The sequence below is a fragment of the Ovis aries genome, chromosome 19 (genome assembly GCF_016772045.2).
Source record: "Ovis aries strain OAR_USU_Benz2616 breed Rambouillet chromosome 19, ARS-UI_Ramb_v3.0, whole genome shotgun sequence".
Lineage (NCBI taxonomy): Eukaryota > Metazoa > Chordata > Mammalia > Artiodactyla > Bovidae > Ovis > Ovis aries.
The window spans coordinates 59,018,848-59,037,325 of record NC_056072.1 but is presented as its reverse complement, the minus strand read 5'-3'; the positions used below and the strand labels follow the sequence as shown (position 1 = coordinate 59,037,325).

The 18,478-nt window shown below is 62.0% G+C and overlaps 1 protein-coding gene across 1 annotated transcript; it reads right to left on the bottom strand.

Annotated features, from left to right (window-relative positions):
- Positions 1 to 263: 263 nt before the first annotated feature.
- On the bottom strand, positions 264 to 18,391 carry COPG1 (COPI coat complex subunit gamma 1). Its single transcript, XM_027957854.2, has 24 exons — positions 18,257 to 18,391; positions 17,308 to 17,360; positions 16,656 to 16,736; positions 16,345 to 16,416; positions 16,138 to 16,217; positions 15,115 to 15,190; positions 14,921 to 15,013; positions 14,360 to 14,446; positions 13,385 to 13,542; positions 13,160 to 13,293; positions 12,801 to 12,868; positions 12,400 to 12,588; positions 11,716 to 11,811; positions 10,422 to 10,665; positions 9,787 to 9,862; positions 8,631 to 8,734; positions 8,157 to 8,282; positions 7,797 to 7,865; positions 6,026 to 6,168; positions 5,585 to 5,756; positions 4,707 to 4,804; positions 2,942 to 3,080; positions 2,391 to 2,489; positions 264 to 752 (listed from the first exon to the last, which is right to left on the bottom strand). The coding sequence occupies exons 1-24, from the start codon at positions 18,291 to 18,293 to the stop codon at positions 622 to 624; spliced, it is 2,625 nt and encodes an 874-aa protein (XP_027813655.1). The 5' UTR covers positions 18,294 to 18,391; the 3' UTR covers positions 264 to 621.
- Positions 18,392 to 18,478: the final 87 nt, after the last annotated feature.

Genomic DNA, 18,478 nt, shown 5'->3' with positions numbered 1-18,478 from the left:
CCAGCCTCAGGACTGCACCCCCACCTCAGACCTTGCACTCGGCCCACCCAGACCCCCAGACCTCACCCATCTCCTACAGGAGGGTGGTTGTGCCCGCCCACGGCTGTCATCCCCTCAGCAAGCCCGTGCTGCTCCCGCTCCGGGGTGTGGGGCACGGGCAGAGGCCCGTGAGAGGGTCCTGCCTCCTGTAGGTACTGTGGCAAAGGGCTACGGGCGGCAGAGAAGCCGGACCCCTAAGCACGAGTCTGCAGAAGTAGCAGTCATTCAATAAATACATGCTGATTTATTTGTAGGGATAAGATGATGGTTCCAAAGGGGATAAAGTCAGGTGGTGCAAGCACTTTATTCATTTGCAATGCCCCTTCCCTGGCAGGCAAGGCAGCACGACGTTCTAGGATGAGCTAAAATTACGCCATTTAAAGAGTCACTGTCAGCAGCGGGGTTTGGGGCGGGGGGTCAATTTAAGAAAACGAAAAACACAACAAAAGACCCTCAGTGATTCCTAATTGCTTTTCAATACACAGGCTTGGAAAGGAGCTTCCACTGGGTTCAGGAGGAAGGCGCGACTCCTGCGTAGTGTTCGGGGAAAGGGGAGGACGTGATCCGATGCAAGCTGGCCCCTTAGCCCACAGACGCCAGGACGATGTCCACAGGCAGCTCCTCCGAACTTCTGGCTGTTACCTGCAGAGTGACCGTGTCCAACAGCAGCAGCCGGGAGCGCACCAGGACATCATGGCCGCCCCGGAACACGCCTGCAGGGGAGGGGAGAAGGCAGGCGCGTAAGGCCGGAGGGGGCTGCGGGGCTGGGCTGAGGGCGGCGTGCCACAGCTGGCAGAGGCAGCTCTGGGGTGAGACGGGAGCTGTGCGAGGCGCTGGGCACGTCACTACACCTCTCTGAACTACAGCGTCATCAGTGACCTCGGCAGAGATCAGTCTGCATGTCACGCTGCTGCCAAGCCCCGATGCACCACTGGACGTGTATGGTTCTGTGCGACATCACCGAGGCTCTCAGACCGCATCGAAGGTCACAGACCGAGGGACAGCCCCACCAGGGCAAAATCGCAGTGCAGGCGTCTGCAAAGCCCAGGGGATGGGGCGCCGCACTGCAGGCTTGGGGGCGGCCAGCTGTGAGCGGGGCACTGGAGCAGAGCCACTTCCTAACCCTGTTTATAAACACTCAGAAAACAGAACTTCCCTTTGCTCACAGTCCCAGGTGCAGCAAGCGCACTGGCTCATTAGCTTTTGGAGAACCAACGGGTCAGAAATATTTACATACGAAATATCTATGTATGGGGCTTGCCCTAGAATAATCTGGGGGTGGAGACCGCATCTGGGTGGAGATGCTTGCTGCTACGGCTGGGGGAGGAGTGCACGGGGGTTCCGTGTGTGTGTTTGAAAATTCCCAGAACTGCTTAAAAACCCCATTCCTATCAGAAAGGAATAACCAACTCAGTGGAAACTATAGAAATAAATAGAATGCACGCGCTGTTTCACGTCAGAGGGGGTGAGAGCAATCATGGCAGATCGCACTTGAGATGCTGAGCGCCCGTCAGTACACAGGACACTCAGAGTGAAGCCACTCGAGACACACGGACACGCCCAGCACAGGCCGCGCAGGTTGCGAACACGCTGCCCGGTTGGAAGTGTGGGAGAGAAGGCACACGATTCCTATGGAAGGCAGCTGGAGATATTTACCGAGATGAAAGATGCACTTTGACCTGGTAAAGCCTTGAGAAACTCACCCTACAAATACCCAGAGTGCACACATCCAAAATAAAGTGCCTAAGCAGACACGTGTGTGTGGGGTTGTTCCCTGCAGCGCAGTCTGTAATGGCAGAACACGAGAACCACCTAGGTGTCCCTCAGTCCACGTGCTGGTTCTGAGAGACAGTACTCAGCCATGAGAAACAACCAGAGCTCAGTCTGGGAAGACGTCTGGGAAGACGGGAAAGTTCTGGAGGTGGGTGATGGCGATAGTTGCAAAACAGCGGGAATGTACTTAACGCTGCTGAGCTGATGTGAAAATCACTACATTGGTAAATTTCATGTTATTAAAAAAAGGAAAAAAACCAGGAGGCTCTCCAAGATGCACGGTGAAGTGAACAGCCAAGTGCAAAGCAGCGTGCCCGCCGTCTGCATACGGCTGTCTGACTCTGCACAGGGCAGCATGCACACTTGCTCTCACACCCTTAGGATCACAGGGAGGCGCCTGGAGGCCTGTGTAGGAGCTCACTGGCTGCCCGTGGGCAGGGACACTGACTGGCAGCAAGCGCCGGGGGAAAACGGCGCTAGCTGGCCTTCTCATACCTTGTGATGTTCCGCGCTGCGAGCCCTAAATCCCCGGGTTACCCAGGGGCACCCAGGCCCTTCCCACGAGAAACGCCACTCACCGGCCAGGAGCAGCGTGTGCGTGTTCTTGTTGTCCGGCACTTTGTCAGACCGCTCACAAGGGTGCATTCCTAAGAACTTGACGATATTGCCCACAGCCTCTGCAGGGAGGAGTCCCAGAGTTATTAACCCACGTAGCTCATCTCCACTTGGCGCTATCACCACTCCCCCAGCCCCAAATCCCACTGTATGCAGCTTTTAATGAGCAGCATCTGAACTGTCCCTTGTGGCTCAGCTGGTGAAGAATCCGCCTGCAGTGTGGGAGACCTGGGTTCGATCCCTGGGTTGGGAAGATCCCCTGGAGAAGGGAAAGGCTACCCTCTCCAGTGTCCTGGCCTGGAGAATTCCATGGCCTGCACTGTTCACGGGGTCGCAAAGCGTCGGACATGACTGAGCGACTTTTTTATTATTCTGTGTATCTGAACTGTATGCTCTAGACTTGGCCCTGGATCTTTGGGGGACGGGGGCGGGGACGGGGGGAGGAGGAGCACTTTAACAGTGGCCAAGGGTCTTGAAAGGCAGGCAAACCAGAGCCGGCACCCCCAGCATTTACCCTCGAGTGTCTTGATGGTGGACAAGGTGAACGTCTCCTCCTTCTGGAACTCATCCCCGACCTCGTCCCAGGCTGCCTCGAAGTTCAGCTTCATGACCTTCTGGATGTGATCCGCTATCGTGACTTCCAGGTCCTCCAGCTGGGGGGCGATAGGAGGGTCCTGAGGCACACAGCTCCAGGAGAGACGGCGAGAGCCTCCGCTCCGCTCTGCCCACCCGCCCCTCCCACCGCGCAGGCTCCGAGCGCTGGGCTCCGGGGCGGGCCCCAGCGGACCAGCGGCCTGTCCTCAGCAGCTCACGGCCGGGTGGTGGCCCCTCGGCGGGACGCGCCCTCAGACAGCGAGCTCCTGGGGGCTCCAGTCCTCTACGTGGAGCAGCGCCGTGTTTGCGTTTAAGCTGCGCACGTTTTCCTTATGCTCTGCGCCACCTCTCAAGCGTTTATAATACCCGATATGATGTAAGTGTCATGGAAACAGACGTAAACACAGTGCAAACGCTAAGTACATAGCTGCCTTGTGTGACAAGCTCACGTTTTGCTCTTGCGAATTTTCTGGAACCCACTCCATTTTCCGTCTGTTGGTTGGATCCATGGAGGCAGAACCCACAGATATGGAGGGGCCCCTGTCCTCCTCTCGGGGTGTTGGCTGTGAGAGCGCGCCCTCCGAAGCCGCCAGTGCCTGACTTGATGGGGCGGGGTGGGGAGGAGTGCTCAGAGGCCGCCCCGAGTCAGCCGGGCCCGCTCTGGACGCGCACCCTGGACCGACTGTGTGGAAAGGCTCCCGCTCATTCACCAGCAGCTCTCTGCTGAGCCCCTGCTCCCGTGCGCGGGGAGGGCGTTCACAGGTAGGACACAGCCCCTGTGGCAGAAGCCGGGCTTCATACCCAGCCCTCCTGGCCTTGGCTGCGCGCACTGCTGGCTCAGGCCTGGACCCGGGAGGACACAAGTGCCCATCGGGTGTGCCCCAGCGACTGCCCCTCTGGCTACGAGGGCCCTGGCCGTCTCCATCCCAGGCTGCCTGTCAGGGTCTGCACTCAGATGGCAGGGAGCCGCCGCACGCCGGGCAAATCGAGAATGACCCTGCCCTCGGCTCTGTGCTAGCCCCGCGAGCTGGAGCCGGAAGGGGCACCTCACTGCGTCAGAAGGTCGCTGACAGACACAAACTGACCCCGTCTCTCTAGAAAGCGACTGATGGCAGGAACCAAAAAGCCCTGAAACCGTCCTGCGTCTTTGACCCGATTATCCTACTTGTTTTTTTAATTATTTTAAATGTTTTTTTAATTATTCTACTTCCAGTCACAAGACAGGTCTGAAACACAGGCACAAATTTTTACTGAAAGGGGTGTTTACTGTAGCACTCAAAAACAGTGAGAATTTGGAATCACAAATGCCCAATGTTATTGGAATACAAAGTGAGGTGAATTAGGATATGTCAATAGAAGGGAGTATTTTAAAGTCACTAAGACTTGTGTTTATGAAGTATTTGTACTGACGGGAAATTACACCCTGGTTCTAAGGGAAACCAACAAGATCTGTAATGTATGTAATGACATCAGACACAGCTTCTCTCCCCGCAGCCATTCCCAAGGGCTACAGTGAACGTTTCCCTGCCTGAGTGTACTTGTTTTTCTATTTCCCAGGTTTTCTTGTGACACTTGAACATGTATTTTTTAAGTTAAAAACAAGAACTCTTTTGCGACGTCTAAACCGAAACCAGCGCACACGCGTGCAGGCTGGCGTGAGCCCTGCGGGCCCCGCCGGCGCTTACCACATACTCATCCTCGTAGCCCTCATCGTCCGCCTCCCCGGTGGTGGGGTCGCAGTCCTTGACAGTGAACTTCATCATGCAGCTGAACGTGCAGGCCACTGCAGGAGGGAAGGCACGCCGTTGGGGGCCTCTGCGGGCAGGCGGCCACAGCCTGTCCTCCAGGCCTCGACCGCGCCAGCGGCCCAGGCCAGCCTGCCCGCGGGTCTGGACCAAGGGCAGTGGCGTGGGGAGGCAGGAGCCTGAGGAGCTGCCCTCACGAGGAAAGAGAAGCAAGGGTGGCAGAGACGCTTCAGGCTGGCCACGTCCACATGCCGCCCAGGCCCACCGCCCCAGGCCCGGAAAAGCCCCTGCCTCTCTGGGAGGAGAGGACTCAGACGCTTCAGGCTGGCCACGTCCACATGCCGCCCAGGCCCACCACCCCAGGCCCGGAAAAGCCCCTGCCTCTCTGGGAGGAGTGGACTCAGACGCTTCAGGCTGGCCACGTCCACATGCCGCCCAGGCCCACCACCCCAGGCCCGGAAAAGCCCCTGCCTCTCTGGGAGGAGTGGACTCAGACGGTCACGTCTGTGCCTCTCTCTGGCTCTTTCACGGCCGAGACAGAGTCCTGCCTGAGGGCCGGGGCTCGGCCTCGCAGCCTGGTGAACTCAGGCAAGCTGTTTACCCCATCTCGGTGGCCCTCTCAGAGAGAGAGAGCAGTGCTGCCCGCAAGGGTGTGTGAGGAGGAAACGAGCTGCTGTGTGCAAAGCCCCAGGTCGGGCCGGCCTTCTGCTCTGGACAGACCTCGAGGAGCTGAAGCTCTGACCAGAGACGAACAGCTGGTGCACAGGCCGCCCTCCCTACCCCGACCCACGGGCGCCTGGGAGGCCGGGGGAGCTCACCCGCCGTGGGGTCCTCCTTGGGCAGGGCCACCAGCGTGTAGCAGGTCCCGGGCTGGTTGTAGGGCAGGCTCCGGGCGGGCACGTAACACAGCACCTCGTAGGCCTCCGTGGGCTCCATCTGCACCGTGACGTTCTCCAGGGTCTGATCGTTGAGGGTGTTCGTGCAGTCAAACTGGACCAGGGAGCAGAGGGGCCGAGACGCTGAGCCGGGGGGTGGGGGGCCCCCCGAGTTGCAGAGGAGGCGTCGGGAGCCCTGCCTCCTACCCCAGGGCCACCCTGACTCTCGACCCAGGCCCCCTGCCCAGACCCCCTGTCTCCAAGTGGACACGCGGGAGCCGCACAGGCCCTGAGTCAGGGACTCGACACGTAGCAGCTGGAGCCGGCATCGAGCCCGGCTCCAGCCACTCGGCATGGGGGTCCCCCCGGAGGGCCCCCGCTCACCTGGAAGACCATGTGGTCCACGAAGGTGTGCTTTGTGCAGCGGACGACGTACTCCGTCTCCGACTCGGTGAGGGCCACGGGCTCAGGCGCGGACTTGAAGAGGGGCCCCAGCCCCTGGAACTCGGGCACGGCCGCCAGCTGCTCTGAAACCCATAGGCCGCGCATTCACCCAGCAGCTCAGCGGGGTCTCTGATCAGTCCTCAGGCCTCTCTCTCTCGGTTCCCCGAGACACCCGAGCACTCCCCGCTGTCCCACATGGGACGCCAGACCAACCGATGGACGTCAGGCCCACGGCCCGGCCTCATCCATCCAGAGACCCCCTCAAGCTTAGAAACTCAGCAAGGGTGCTCAGAAGAGGGAGACAGGGAAAGACAAAGAGGAAGCGAACGCTGCTGGCCACGGAGCCAGGCAGAAGGACAGACTGCTCTCAGACACGTGGCTGTCGGGACAAGCGGCCCCAAAGGAGAGGGGGCAGATTCAGTCACAGAACGCCCGGCTCAGAGCGGCCGGCGGGCACCCGGTGCAGGCCAGCTTCCGGCCCGGGTGCGCCTGGGAGAACGAGGCGCTCCCAGCTGGCCCTGCTCTCCCCGCTGTGCTCAGGAGTCACTGCTCCAGAAACACCCGGGGCTGCGGGCATGGCCACAGTGCAGATCCTCAGGCCTCCCCAGACACGCCCGTCAGAGGCCCCCTCCTGCATCTCGAACAAGCTTCCCCTCGTGACTCTGACGCACACGGATGCCTGAGGACCATGAGTCAAGATCCGTCACTCACCTTCCCGGCTACACTGACCTCCACGTGGAAAAGAACTCTACCTGAGGCGGTATGATCCTCTGCCCTAGACTTAGTAGGACTTCAGGGACAGAGGGAGAAGGCAGGCAGTATCATCATTATCCTGCTCTTTCCGCCCGTAACGAGGCTGAACTCAGGCCTCAGGACATGGGGTGGAGCAGCCTTGAGTGAAACCACCAAGTTCGTGCTGATCTCTGCCGGCAGCAAGAGGGAAGGACACACAGGGAAAGCCTGCAGGGAGAGCGACGCCAGCCAGCTCAGGGTCCTGGTTCAGCCACACCTGAGAGATGGCGTGTTGGTGGAAGACAGGTTCGGGAGTGGAAAGGACAAGGCGGACTTGAAATGAATCCCACAGTCATCGGGAGCCTGCTAGGAGGAGGCCGGCACCAGTGCAGTTACGGACAGAAAACAGGTCAGAAGCTGCGAGAGCACGCAGCAGGGCAGCAGAGGAGGCGAGTCGGGGCGGCGGGCTGGGGCCACCTGGACGGGAGGCTGCTGCTGGGACTCGAAGGCAGGAAGCTGATGGACAACGTGGTCTGCCAACTAGACACACAGCCTCTCCCCTGAGAAATGCGGGAGCAGACGGACAGACGGAATCCTCACCAAACCCTGCCAGACAAGGTGGCCGGAGCACATTTGGAGCCCGAGACACAGGACTGTGGCGTGCCCTCAGCTCCGCTGAGGAGCGCCAGACGTCCCGAACCGACTGGGCCCAGGGCCTGCAGCACTCAGAACAAGGCCAAAGCGGCTCTAAGCCAGCTGGAGCTGGACTTTGTTTCTGCCCTCCCCCTGGTGCTGTGCAAACTGGGGCAAATCACCCTGTCTCTCTGAACACCCAAATCCTCAGATCCCAAATGGGTGCACCAACCTCCACTAAGGGTCGAGCACGCTGTCTGAACACACTCAGAGCCAGCACGCAGGGGAGCCCCGATCTCAGCTCCTGCGGGAAGAGTCGCCGCGGCCTGCGAGCCCCCTCACTCACCCTGGAAGATCTCCTGCCGGGTGGCAGCCACCTTCTCGGGCTGCTTGGCGGCGGTGACCGGGGTGCTTTCTGCGGGAACAAGCATGCATAGCTCAGAGATGGCCAGGGCACATGGACCACAGCGCCATTACTCGGGAAGTGTGATCCCCACCTCCCACTGTGAAGCACGGAGCACGGGAGACGGTGCGCGTGACTGTGTGCAGGGGGCTTCCTCTCCAGGGCCAGAGGCAGGCAGGGGGACTCCCCCCGCCCAGCACAGCCCCTTCTACCCTGGGCAGCTGCGGTGGCCTCGCAGGCCAGGCAGACCCTCCAGAGGAGGCCTGGGCCCAAGGGCCTCTGAAGGACACAGGTGCGCCTGACCTGTCCTCTGCTCTGCCATGGGCGCAGTGGCCAGGGGCACGGACTTGAGGTCGAAGGGCTTCTCCGACGGCTCCAGCGTGTACTGCTGCAGTGCCCTCTCCAGACCCGGGATGGACACGGTCAGACCTAGAGGCCAGAGCGAGCCGGGGGCCGGGGGTCAAGGCTGTAGGACCCTGAGGAAACCAGCGAGACTGCCGAGCCCCGACTTCGCAGGACACCCTCCTCTGCAGCACTGTTGCGAGGAGCGAATGGACACGGGACAGGGGCTTGGACACAGCGGGGAGTGCTCGGCAGGTTCGTAGGACTGGCGAGCGGCTCAGCTCTCTGGGCTGCTCCCGCCCTTGGGGTCCGGCGCCTCCTGAGATGACAGTGACGCCCTGCAGTTGCCGCGGGAGGCCAGCGGAGGGCACGCCGCCCGGGAAGGCCGCCGCCCGGGACGGGGGCGAGGGGAGTGGTCGGGCGAGGAGGACTCACCATTCAGGATATAGCCTGCGTTGAGGGCCTTCTGCTTCTGCTCCAGGACGTTGAGGTAGAAGGTGGCCCGGTCCCTGACCTCATTGTCGTCGTCCATCACACACCTGTGGCCACAACACGGAGCTCCTGACGGGCGCCCATAGGGGGCAGGGGGGCGCTACAGGGCCCCAGCAGAGGGCGGGCAGAGGTGGCAGGTGCTTCCACCCCCATCACCAGAGGCGGTGCCCGGGTATCAGAGGCACAGGGGTGGCAGTATTCACTCTCCAGGGACCCTCTCCCAGAGCCCACCCAGGGAGGGAGCCACGAGCCTGTATCCGGCAGCACATGTCAAAAAAGACTTGAACTCGACTCCGCAACCCCCTCCTGGGTGCACACCCCAGAGAACTGAAAGCAAGGCATGTGGAGCCTCGTGCACGGATGTTCATAGCAGTGCGACCCACGCAAGCCAGGAGCCGGAAATGGCCCAGACGCCTCCCGACCGGTGGCCAGACATGCACACGGGGGCTCTTCATGCCACACAGGAGAACCTGCCCATAAAAAGGCATGGAGTGCCGGCACGTGAGCCCTGGAAACCCCATGAAGGAGCCGCACTCGTGAGAGGCGCCACGCTGAACGCCTGCAGGCGCGTGACAAGCCGGCACAGGCAAATCCAGAGCCGGGGGGCAAGCGAGGGCCGGGGCAGGGCTGGGGCAGGCTCGACTACTCGCTGGTACACGGTTTCTCTGGGGTGGCAGAAGTGTTTTCAAGAATTCCCTGGTAGTCGAGTGGCTGGGACTCTGCGCTTCCACCGCAGAGGGCCCAGGTTCGATCCCTGCTCAGGGAACTAAGATCCCAGAAGCTGCATAGCGCAGTCAAGAGAAAAGTTCTCAACTCAGACGGCGGTAATGGTTAAATGACTCTGAATGTAACAAACCCATTGTGTGTGCACTTAAGATGGGGACACTGTGCGGATTACGAGCTATAGCTCAATAAAGCTGCTTCTTAAACAGAAAACACCCCGCGCTGACACCCAGGCAGGGGCGCTTCTGCACAGCACCGTGTTTCACGCTTTCCTGTGTCTCCACTGCTTTCCACCATCAATAGCTGTGCATCTTTCCCCACCTTTCCAGCTACAGAGACGGGGGGCAGCCGCCAGCCGAGGGGACGCCGCACGCACCTCTTCAGCAGCACCAGGATACTGGGCAGCATCTCTTCATTCTGTGCCCCGAACTTGGCCAGAGCGCTCACGGCACCTGCGGGCGCAAGGCAAACACGGCTCAGGCCAGGGCTCAGAGCGGGCCGGCCAAGCAGCCTCCGGGCCTCGCTTCTCCCGGGGGAGACGGCCCCGTCCTCGGGCCCAGCAGCCCTTCTCAGCTCTGACCACCACGCGGCCACGAGAGCTGCCCTCGATCTCTGTGTCCTAACGGCCTCAGGGGCAGCGAAGCCTCACCTGACCGCAAATGAGGGAGAGAATGAGCTACAGCTGAGGAAGCAAGAACTGCTTGGGGACCGCCTGTCCAGAGCAGGCAAGAGAGGCAACAGCAGTGAGTCTGAGTGAAACGAAGGGTCGGATGGCTGCACGTGGAAGTGCGCACTCAGCGAACAGAGTGTGTTATGTGAGTCACACGTCAAGAAAGCCACCATGAAAAAGAAAAACGAAATACCGAGGAGAAAGGGAGGAGAAAGGCGGAAAAAGGAGAAAGGCGGAAAAAGGAGAAAGGCGCAGGACTACGTGCAGTGGAACAGAAGGGAGCGCCTGCCGGGGGCGCCCTCAGGCCTGCAGGCCCCGGGGCCCGCGCCGCGCCCACGCACCTGCGCGGACCTCCGCGTGCTCCAGCACCACGCGGTTGTAGATGAAGCGGATGTACTTGGAGGGGTTGCTGGTCTTGGGCCCCTCCTGGCCCAGCAGGTGCAGGATGCGCGTGGCCAGCACGGTGAACTCGCAGTCCTCGATGAACTCGCACAGGTGGGACAGCCCCGTCTCCTTGCTCTCCGCGTTCTCCTCGATGATGCTGATGATGCAGTCCACGATGGCCCGCTTGTACTCAAAGCCACCCTGTGGGCCAGGGCCACAGGAAGCTGAGCACCAGGCGCTCTGCGGAGCCCGGCGGCAGCCCGGCCCAGCGGCCCAGCCGGAGCCTGCAGGCGAGGGCCTGGCTCCCCCGCTGCCACCTCCCTTCTGTGTGAAAGCTAAAGGCTCAGGCTGAATGCTCGCCGGGGCCATTCTGGACTAACTGAAGACGCTTTAATAGAAACCTCTGGGACTTGATTTTCTTCCCACCTTTGAAACAAAGGAAGAGTGGGCGGTATAAAGACTGGAGGGGTAGAGAGTAGGGGGTTATCGTTAAATGGCAACAGAGTTCAGTTTTGCAGGATGAGAAAGTTCTGGAAATTAACTGCACTCCTGTGTGAAGGTATTTAACAATACTGAACAATATACAAGGTGACGAATTCTACTGTGACAGGCACTCGGTCTTTGTGACCCCATGGACTGATGTCCAGGCCAGAATACTGGAGTGGGCAGCCTTTCCCTTCTGCAGGGGATCTTCCCAACCCAAGGATCGAACCCAGATCTCCCACACTGCAGGCAGATTCTTTACCAGCTGAGCCACCAGGGAAGCCCAAGAACACTGGAGTGGGTAGCCTATCCCTTCTCCAGCGGATCTTCCCGACCAAGGAATCGAACCGGGGTCTCCTGCATAGCAGGCGGATTCTTTACCAGCTGAGTTACATGGGAAGCCCTTGATGAATTCTACGTCGTGTGTATTTTATGACAGCGGTCTCCAGCCTTTTTGGCACCAAGGACCGATTTTTGTGGGAAAATTTTTTTTATGAAACATTGCAATGGCTAGAATATTTCTATACCAGATGACACCAGACAGATTGTTATTCATCTTCTGCTTAAGCATCGCCTTGGGCATCTGCTGAGTCTATATGGCCAGGGGGGCACGTTGTCAGTTACGACTGTAACCACAGTGACTGGGGCATGTTTGCACTGCCTGCACACAAGGAGCCAAGGGGGCTGCGGGCACCAGAAGCCAGCCAGCTAACAGGTGGCTCCAGGCCCGCCTGCCCGGGAGCCAGCAGCCAGGCCACCCACGCTCACCTCTTCCCGCAGCATGGAGAACAGGAAGTTCATGAGCACGGCGTGCTTGCGGGGGTACTTCTGACACAGCGCACTGATGGCCTGCACGACCACGACCTGTGCCGGAGACAGGCGTGAGCCGCGGCCCAGCCCCGCGGGCGGCTCCTCCAGTCCCCGAGCCCAGCAGAGCCCCTCCTCAGGTGGGGCCGGGCCGCGGCACGGCAGGCCAGGGGCTGAGGGGACCTCCGAGCCCCCCGGGCAGGGCAGCGAGCACCGCGGTCCAAGGCCCCGATCCACACTGTGGGGCTCCCCCGTCTGCTCATCTACTCAGAGCTCAGGGCAAGCGCACACACGCCCTGGCTGGCCCTTCCCAGGTCCTCCCAGGCGGCTCCCCCGGGAACTGCCGCCCTGAGGGTCTCCTCGCTGCTCCAGCATGGGGGACGATCCCGTCCACTCCGGAGTCAACTCCCGTGGTCCCGCCCCAGAAAGCGAGCTCCGAGGGCAGGCCGGCGTGCGCGCTGCTCTGCTCGCCCCTCCAGACTTTGCCCAGCACAAGACAGCGCGCACACGGGACACAACAAAGGGCTTGACAGGCCTGGAGCCGCCCGCCTCGCCGACGGAGGCTGGGAGCAGCGCCTCGCATGGCGCCACAGCGAGGCCCCGCGGCAGCCCCGGCCCGCCCCGCAGCAGGCGCAGCCTGTGCACCTTGAACTCGTCCGAGATCTCGGACATGAAGGAGGAGATCTGCTTCATGAGACGGTCGATGCTGCCCTCGCTGCCCGTCTTGAGCAGCGTGGTGATGGCCAGCGTGGCGATGCTGCGGTTTGCGTCTGTCACGAGGTTCTCCAGGTCCAGGTTGCAGGCCGTCACCGCGGACGGGTGCTTCATGGCCACCTGTCCGGGAGCAAACAGGTGACGACACGGACGGGCCACGGGAGGCCTCCCACTGTTCTGCTGGCCCTTCAGGTGGGCTCACGCCAGCACCTGGGGGATAGAGGCCAGCTGCACCTCTATCTAGCTGCAGGAGGGCTGCACCTCCTGCCGCGGGGGCCCCCGCCCCCAGCCCTGTCGGAAGGCCGGCCCCACTCTGTCCACTGCGAACTCACCTTGTTGAGGGTGCGGACGGCGGCGTAACGGAGGGCGGCCTTAGGCGAGCTGCAGAAGAGCTGGAGCACTGCGGGGGGAGACGCCGGTGAGGGCTGCCCCCGCGAGGCAGAGGCCGGTGAGGGCTGCCACCGCGCCGCAGCCAGGAAACCCAGGGGCCCCGGAAGGGGCACAGACAGGGCACCGGGCGCAGTTTGGGGACCAAGGCTCAGAGACTGTTCAGACCCAAATCCCCCACTCACCTATCCCCCAACTGGCATGGCCTCCCCAAATGAGGAGAGCGCACCTGTCCACCCCAGGCAGGGCCTCGCCCCTGGGAGACCCAGCTGCACGGGGCGGGCGGGGGGCGGGGCCTGGGCACCTGAGACAGCTGGGGCCAGCTCCTTGGCGCTGCACCCGGGCAGGTTGACAATGGCCGAGGCGGCCTCGTACACCACCATCTCGTGCTTATTGCGCAGGCAGCTCTCGATGAAGTCGAACAGGGGGCTGTCACGGCTGCAACGACAGGCGGCAAGAGGACGCTGGGGGGCCGCCTGGGGGCTGGGCGAGGGCTCGGGGGGGTGTGCGGCTGGCGCGGTGCCACTACCTGCCGTCCTCGTCCTCCAGCTGCCGGCTGGCCACGCGAATCATCATGCAGTAGGCGAAGGGGGATTTGAGGCCATGCCGCGTGAACTTGCTGATCATCTTGCTGACCGCCAGGCGGTCGTTCTTCCGCACGTGGTACAGGAGCCCCAGCGCGTGGTACTGGGGGTTGTAGAGCAGCGCGAGTGAGGCCTGACGCCACGGGGCCCGCTCCCCACCTCTGGGGTGGGCACAGAGCCCAGGTGTGGGCCACGCCCACTGAGCCACCTGGGACTCTGCAGGCCTCCGTCCCCCAACCCCGCCAGGCGCCGCGCAGACGGAGGAACTGGAGACCAGGGGTCTCCGCCCAGAAAGAGGAAGCGGAGCCGGCCTGGGCTGAGGACATCTCGGGGGCCGTGCAGACGGGCGCCCTTACAGCAGGCCCTCGGCCCCCCGGCCCCGCCCCAGGATGCGTGGCTGCTGCTGCGAAGCCAGCAGGGGGAGGGGAGGCACAGACCATCCCCTCTGCCCTCCGGAATCCTTACTAGGGCGGCGCTCAGGGCCTTTTACGTGGGAAGAAGCCTCTGTGATCCTGGAGGGTTTGAGGGGCCAGAGTGGGCCCTGGAAACGAGATCCACCACTAAGACATGGGGAGAGGGAACAGATGCCCACACGGGGGGCCTGCAGGTCTGGACAGGAGGGCAGAGGCTGCCACTGAACCCTCACCAGGCACCAGGGAGATGGCATCACACACCCAAAATAATACTCGCTGGTTTTTAAACCAAGCCAGTATTTTAGCATGAGCCCATCAAGTCTGTACACCAATTCTCCCTGTAAGAGATGACCTGGATTCTTTTCCTCAAACCCCCAAGTCTCCCCACCACGAGATAAGGACTGAAGCCTGCTCCGGCCAGGGGCCGCCAGGACCTCCGTGATGAAAGCCCATCCTGCTGGCCAGCGCCTGAGTATTTTTAGCATCCCTGCCCTGTTCGCGACTCACCTGGACCATGATGTTGTCACTGGACGCGGCCTCCTGGGCCTCATTCACCCAGCGCTTGACCACGTCGAAGCTGCACTTGAGCAGGTGCTGTGGGGCACAGGGCACGCTGAGCGGGGCGGGCAGGACACCTTGCTGTCGGGGTCCTCCGAGAAGGCGCAGACTCAGCACGGCTCCCACCCTCACTCCTCCTGCCCTGGCGGACTTCCTGCCAGGCTCAAATCCCCAAAACCTGTCACCCCAGGGCATGGGTCAAGGCCGCCAACTGGGCCCTCAATCCACCCAGAGACCCCTGGGCACTCTTCACAGAGCAGGGGGTGGGACTCTCACAACTGGGGCCACACAGCTTTGGTTTTCCTTGCGAAAGCGATCTTTGATGTCTCCTCAGCTCAGCCTCCGGAGCAGCCCCTGCCCCTGCCCCTGCCCCTGCCCCTGCCCCTGCCCCTGCCCCTGCCCCTGCCCCAGCCCCAGCCCCGCTCCGCCCCAACCCAGGCCCCGCCCCAGCCCAGGCCCCGCCCCAGCCCAGCCCAGGCCCAGCCCCAGCCCTGGCCCCAGGCTACACACCAGTGAAGACACGAGAGCGGAGCTGGAGACGCTGGGCACCTTGTCCACGATGGCCTGCTTCATGTAGCGCTCGATGGCCTGCAGCATGGTGCTCTGTGGGGGCGCAGGCGACAGGATGTGGGGCAGAGGCCAGGAGGAGGGGAGCAGGTGTGCGCCCTGGGGACCCCACGCCCCTCCCCAAGCGGGGCACTCACGTCGGTGATCTGGCATAGGGCACGCACGGCCGGGCCCCGGTAGCTGTCCTCCTTGCCGGTCATGTCCTTGGTCAGGCTACGGGGACACGGCACAGGCCTCACGCGGGGGCCGGGCCTGCTCCCACACCCCACCCACCCCAACCGGGTCAGCAGGCCCGTCTCCATTATTAATGGGTGTCTGCTCTGGGCTCCTAACCCTTCATCAAGAGGTCTCCATGAAACTCCACACTGCCCGGGTCACTGCCCTGCTGCGACGGCAACCTCCCCAGGTGGGACTTCCTGCCACTCTCCCCGTTGAGGGGTCACGGAGAAGCCCCTGGACTGCCCCCAGGTCCTGGCAGCTGCACTCCACCCACCCCACCTTTGTCCTGCTCTGCCTGCCTTGCCCTGCAGGACTCCACTCCCCCAGTTCCAGGAGGCCTTGCCTGACCCAGATTCAAGCTGGCGGTCCTCCTGGCCTGCTCTCACAGCCGTCACACCCCTCCCCCCCCAGTGCCGGTCTGTGGGGTTACCTCCCGGGAAGCTCTGGGGCTGCGGAAGCCACGTCTGCCACACTCTCTAAGTGAGCCTACACACGCATGGGTAGCAAACCCCCAAACTGCGTCGAGGAGAAGCACGCGAATGGAGCCCAGGGGCGGCCCGGAGCCGAATGCCTCCTGAGCACAGCAGCCCTTCGTGGGAAAGTCTGCCTGGGGGCTTCGTGCACCCCACCGCCCCCCGTCCCCGTCGCTTCTTCCCGGGCTCTCCTGGGAAGAGCCGGAGTCGCCGTGGAGGCTCTGGGCTGCCTCAGCGGACCAAGAGGAAGCAGGGAAGGGACGGTTTGTGCCTAACTCCAGGCCAGAGAATTACAAGCAGAACCGCCCCCCCTGGAGGCGCCATGGCTGGGCAGAGTAAGTGAAGGAGAGGGCGAGGAGAGAGCAAAGGAGGCAAGGGCGCTGGCAACACGTGGCCGAGGACTGAGCGGCGGGAGCTCGGAGAAGACGGGCTCGGCATGGGTGCAGCCATCAGGGACCTGGGACTCGCCTGCTGGTCACGATGATGACGTCCTCTGCGATGCACGACATCTCTTTGATGGTCAAGTAGCACATCCGACGGAGGGTGGGCTGGGCAGGAGAGGAGAGAGCCCGGTGACCCCCGGCTCAGCCTGACCCAGGGGCCGCCTCTGACAGGGGCCCTCCCACCATCCTGAGAGCTGTCCCCCCGGAGGAGGGCAGGGGTGGCGGCACTTACGTCATTGGACTGGAAGAGTTTGGTCATGGCGAAGAAGGCCTCGGTCGCTTCCGTGGTCCCCAGGTGCTCCCCCTGTTGCAATTCAGAAAGAAGCCTCAGCTTGGGACAGAAAGGCCGGAAGGCTCTTCCTGCTAAGACAGCCCAGGTCGGAGCCTCAGACCCAGCCGAGGCTGCATCAAGGGCAGCACCTCAGAGTGGGACCCTGAGGGCACCCGGAGATGGGCCGCTGGCTGCAACCACACAGGGGCTGTGCCCCTGCCTCCAACACACCCCAGTACCATTTTCTGCACCCCCAAGCCTCACCCTGTTACCTGGTTTATGAGGTAAAGGATCTTGGTGAGGATGTGGGCACATTTCCGAGGGTTGATGGGCGTTTCGTTAAACACACGGGCCTGAGAAGAAGCGATCAAGGATATTTACCTTCTGGCTGAGTTTACTTCCCTTCCATGACTGTCCTCAAGCACTTCAGAGATCTGAGCAGGCCCAGGGTAAAGAAATACACTTGTCCTACCTTATTTTCACATGAAAGGAGCTTTGTTTCCCTTTTTTCTTTAAATTCATCTATTAACAACTCCTGAAATCCTCCCTAGATGTTACCTGGACATGTGCTGACTTAGAGACTAATGAACACTCAGTAAAGGCTTTATTTTTTGGGGGCGGGGGCCCACACCCCGTGGCCTGCATGCAGGATCTTAGTTCCGCAAACAGGGCTGGAGCCAGTGCCGAAGTGCAAGCGCAGAGCCCTACCCACTGGACCACCAGAGAAACCCTCAAAGCTTATTAATTAACTGGCAGGAGAAACAAAGAAGAAGAAAAGGATCAGCATGATGAATTCCCCATCTTTCCACGACCAGATTTCTCCCCTAATGTCCTACAGACCAGCACTCTGAATGTGCTGGCGTTTCGATCACATTGACTGTGAGCATTCTCAGCGGAAGACCCAGGGGAGCAAAGGACACTTGCCTCCTGCAGCACCGCACTCTTCTCGAGGTGCTGGAACGGGTTGGAGCCTCCACCTTCCATGGGAGAAGAGACGGGACTGAGCAGAGGTTGTGACCCTGAATTTCAAAACTCTCCCAGTTGTAGACGATGGAGAAAGACGTCCCTATGGCTGGGAGGTTCAAGCTCCAGCTGCTCTGAACAGCAGTGAAAGATCCAGTAGATCCCGCCAGCCTCCTCCAGGGAGCTCCCCTGCCCCCAAACCACTAACTCGCAGTCACCCAGCAGCCCTGGTACAGTGCTCGTGTGCCTCTCAGAGTGTCCTTTCATTCATCTATGCCACTGGTACCTAGCTGCGCCTCTACTGCGTGAGGGACCACCATCTCCAGTGACTAGGGTTTCTGCACACAGCAGAAATCACACTTGTAATTAATGACACACTTGAGTATCTGACTGACGTCTGTTCCCTCCACTCCGCTGCGACCATCCTTATATTCTTAGCTTGCTCACGAGCGCGTCTCACTAGCTCTGCTGCAGAGTCAGGGCGCAGTGCAACCTGGCACGCACCGGGACCTCGAAACGTTTGCTGGATAAATGAATCGGAGTCAGGGTTCTCAAGCACCGATCCGGGCACTACCGACTAGGCCGCCCCAGCACGGGCGCAGCCCCAGGGAGTCCCCAGAGGACCACCGGGTCTGGCCCCCTCCCCTGACAGGCGGGGACGCAGAGGCCCAGAGGCGCAGACCCGCCCAAGGTCACCCAGCGAATCGCGGCCCGAGCTGCCGGGCGAGGGGCAGCGGGGCCCGCTCGGGCTCTCCGGCGCCGGCCGCGGGTGGGCGCCGCACCTTCGCGCAAGTCCCCGGGGCCTCCCGGGGCCTCGCGTCCAGACGGAGGTCCGGCAGGAGGCCTCCCGGGGAGGGCGCGGAGGGCTTGCGCGGGCGCCCGGCCTCCCCCGGGGCCTCGGCCCTCTCACCCGACTCCTCGTCCTTCTTGTCGAATTTCTTCAGCATGGCGACGTCGCTTCGGGAGCCGAGCGGCAGCCCAGGGCGGACGCGGCGGGCGGCGGCGGCGGTTCCGCACTGGCTGCTTCCGGCCGGCCACGTCGCCCGGGCTGCGCGCAGGCGCACTCCGCGCAGGCGCACTCCGCGCAGGCGCACTCCGCGCAGGCGCACTCCGCGCACGCGCACTCGGCGCA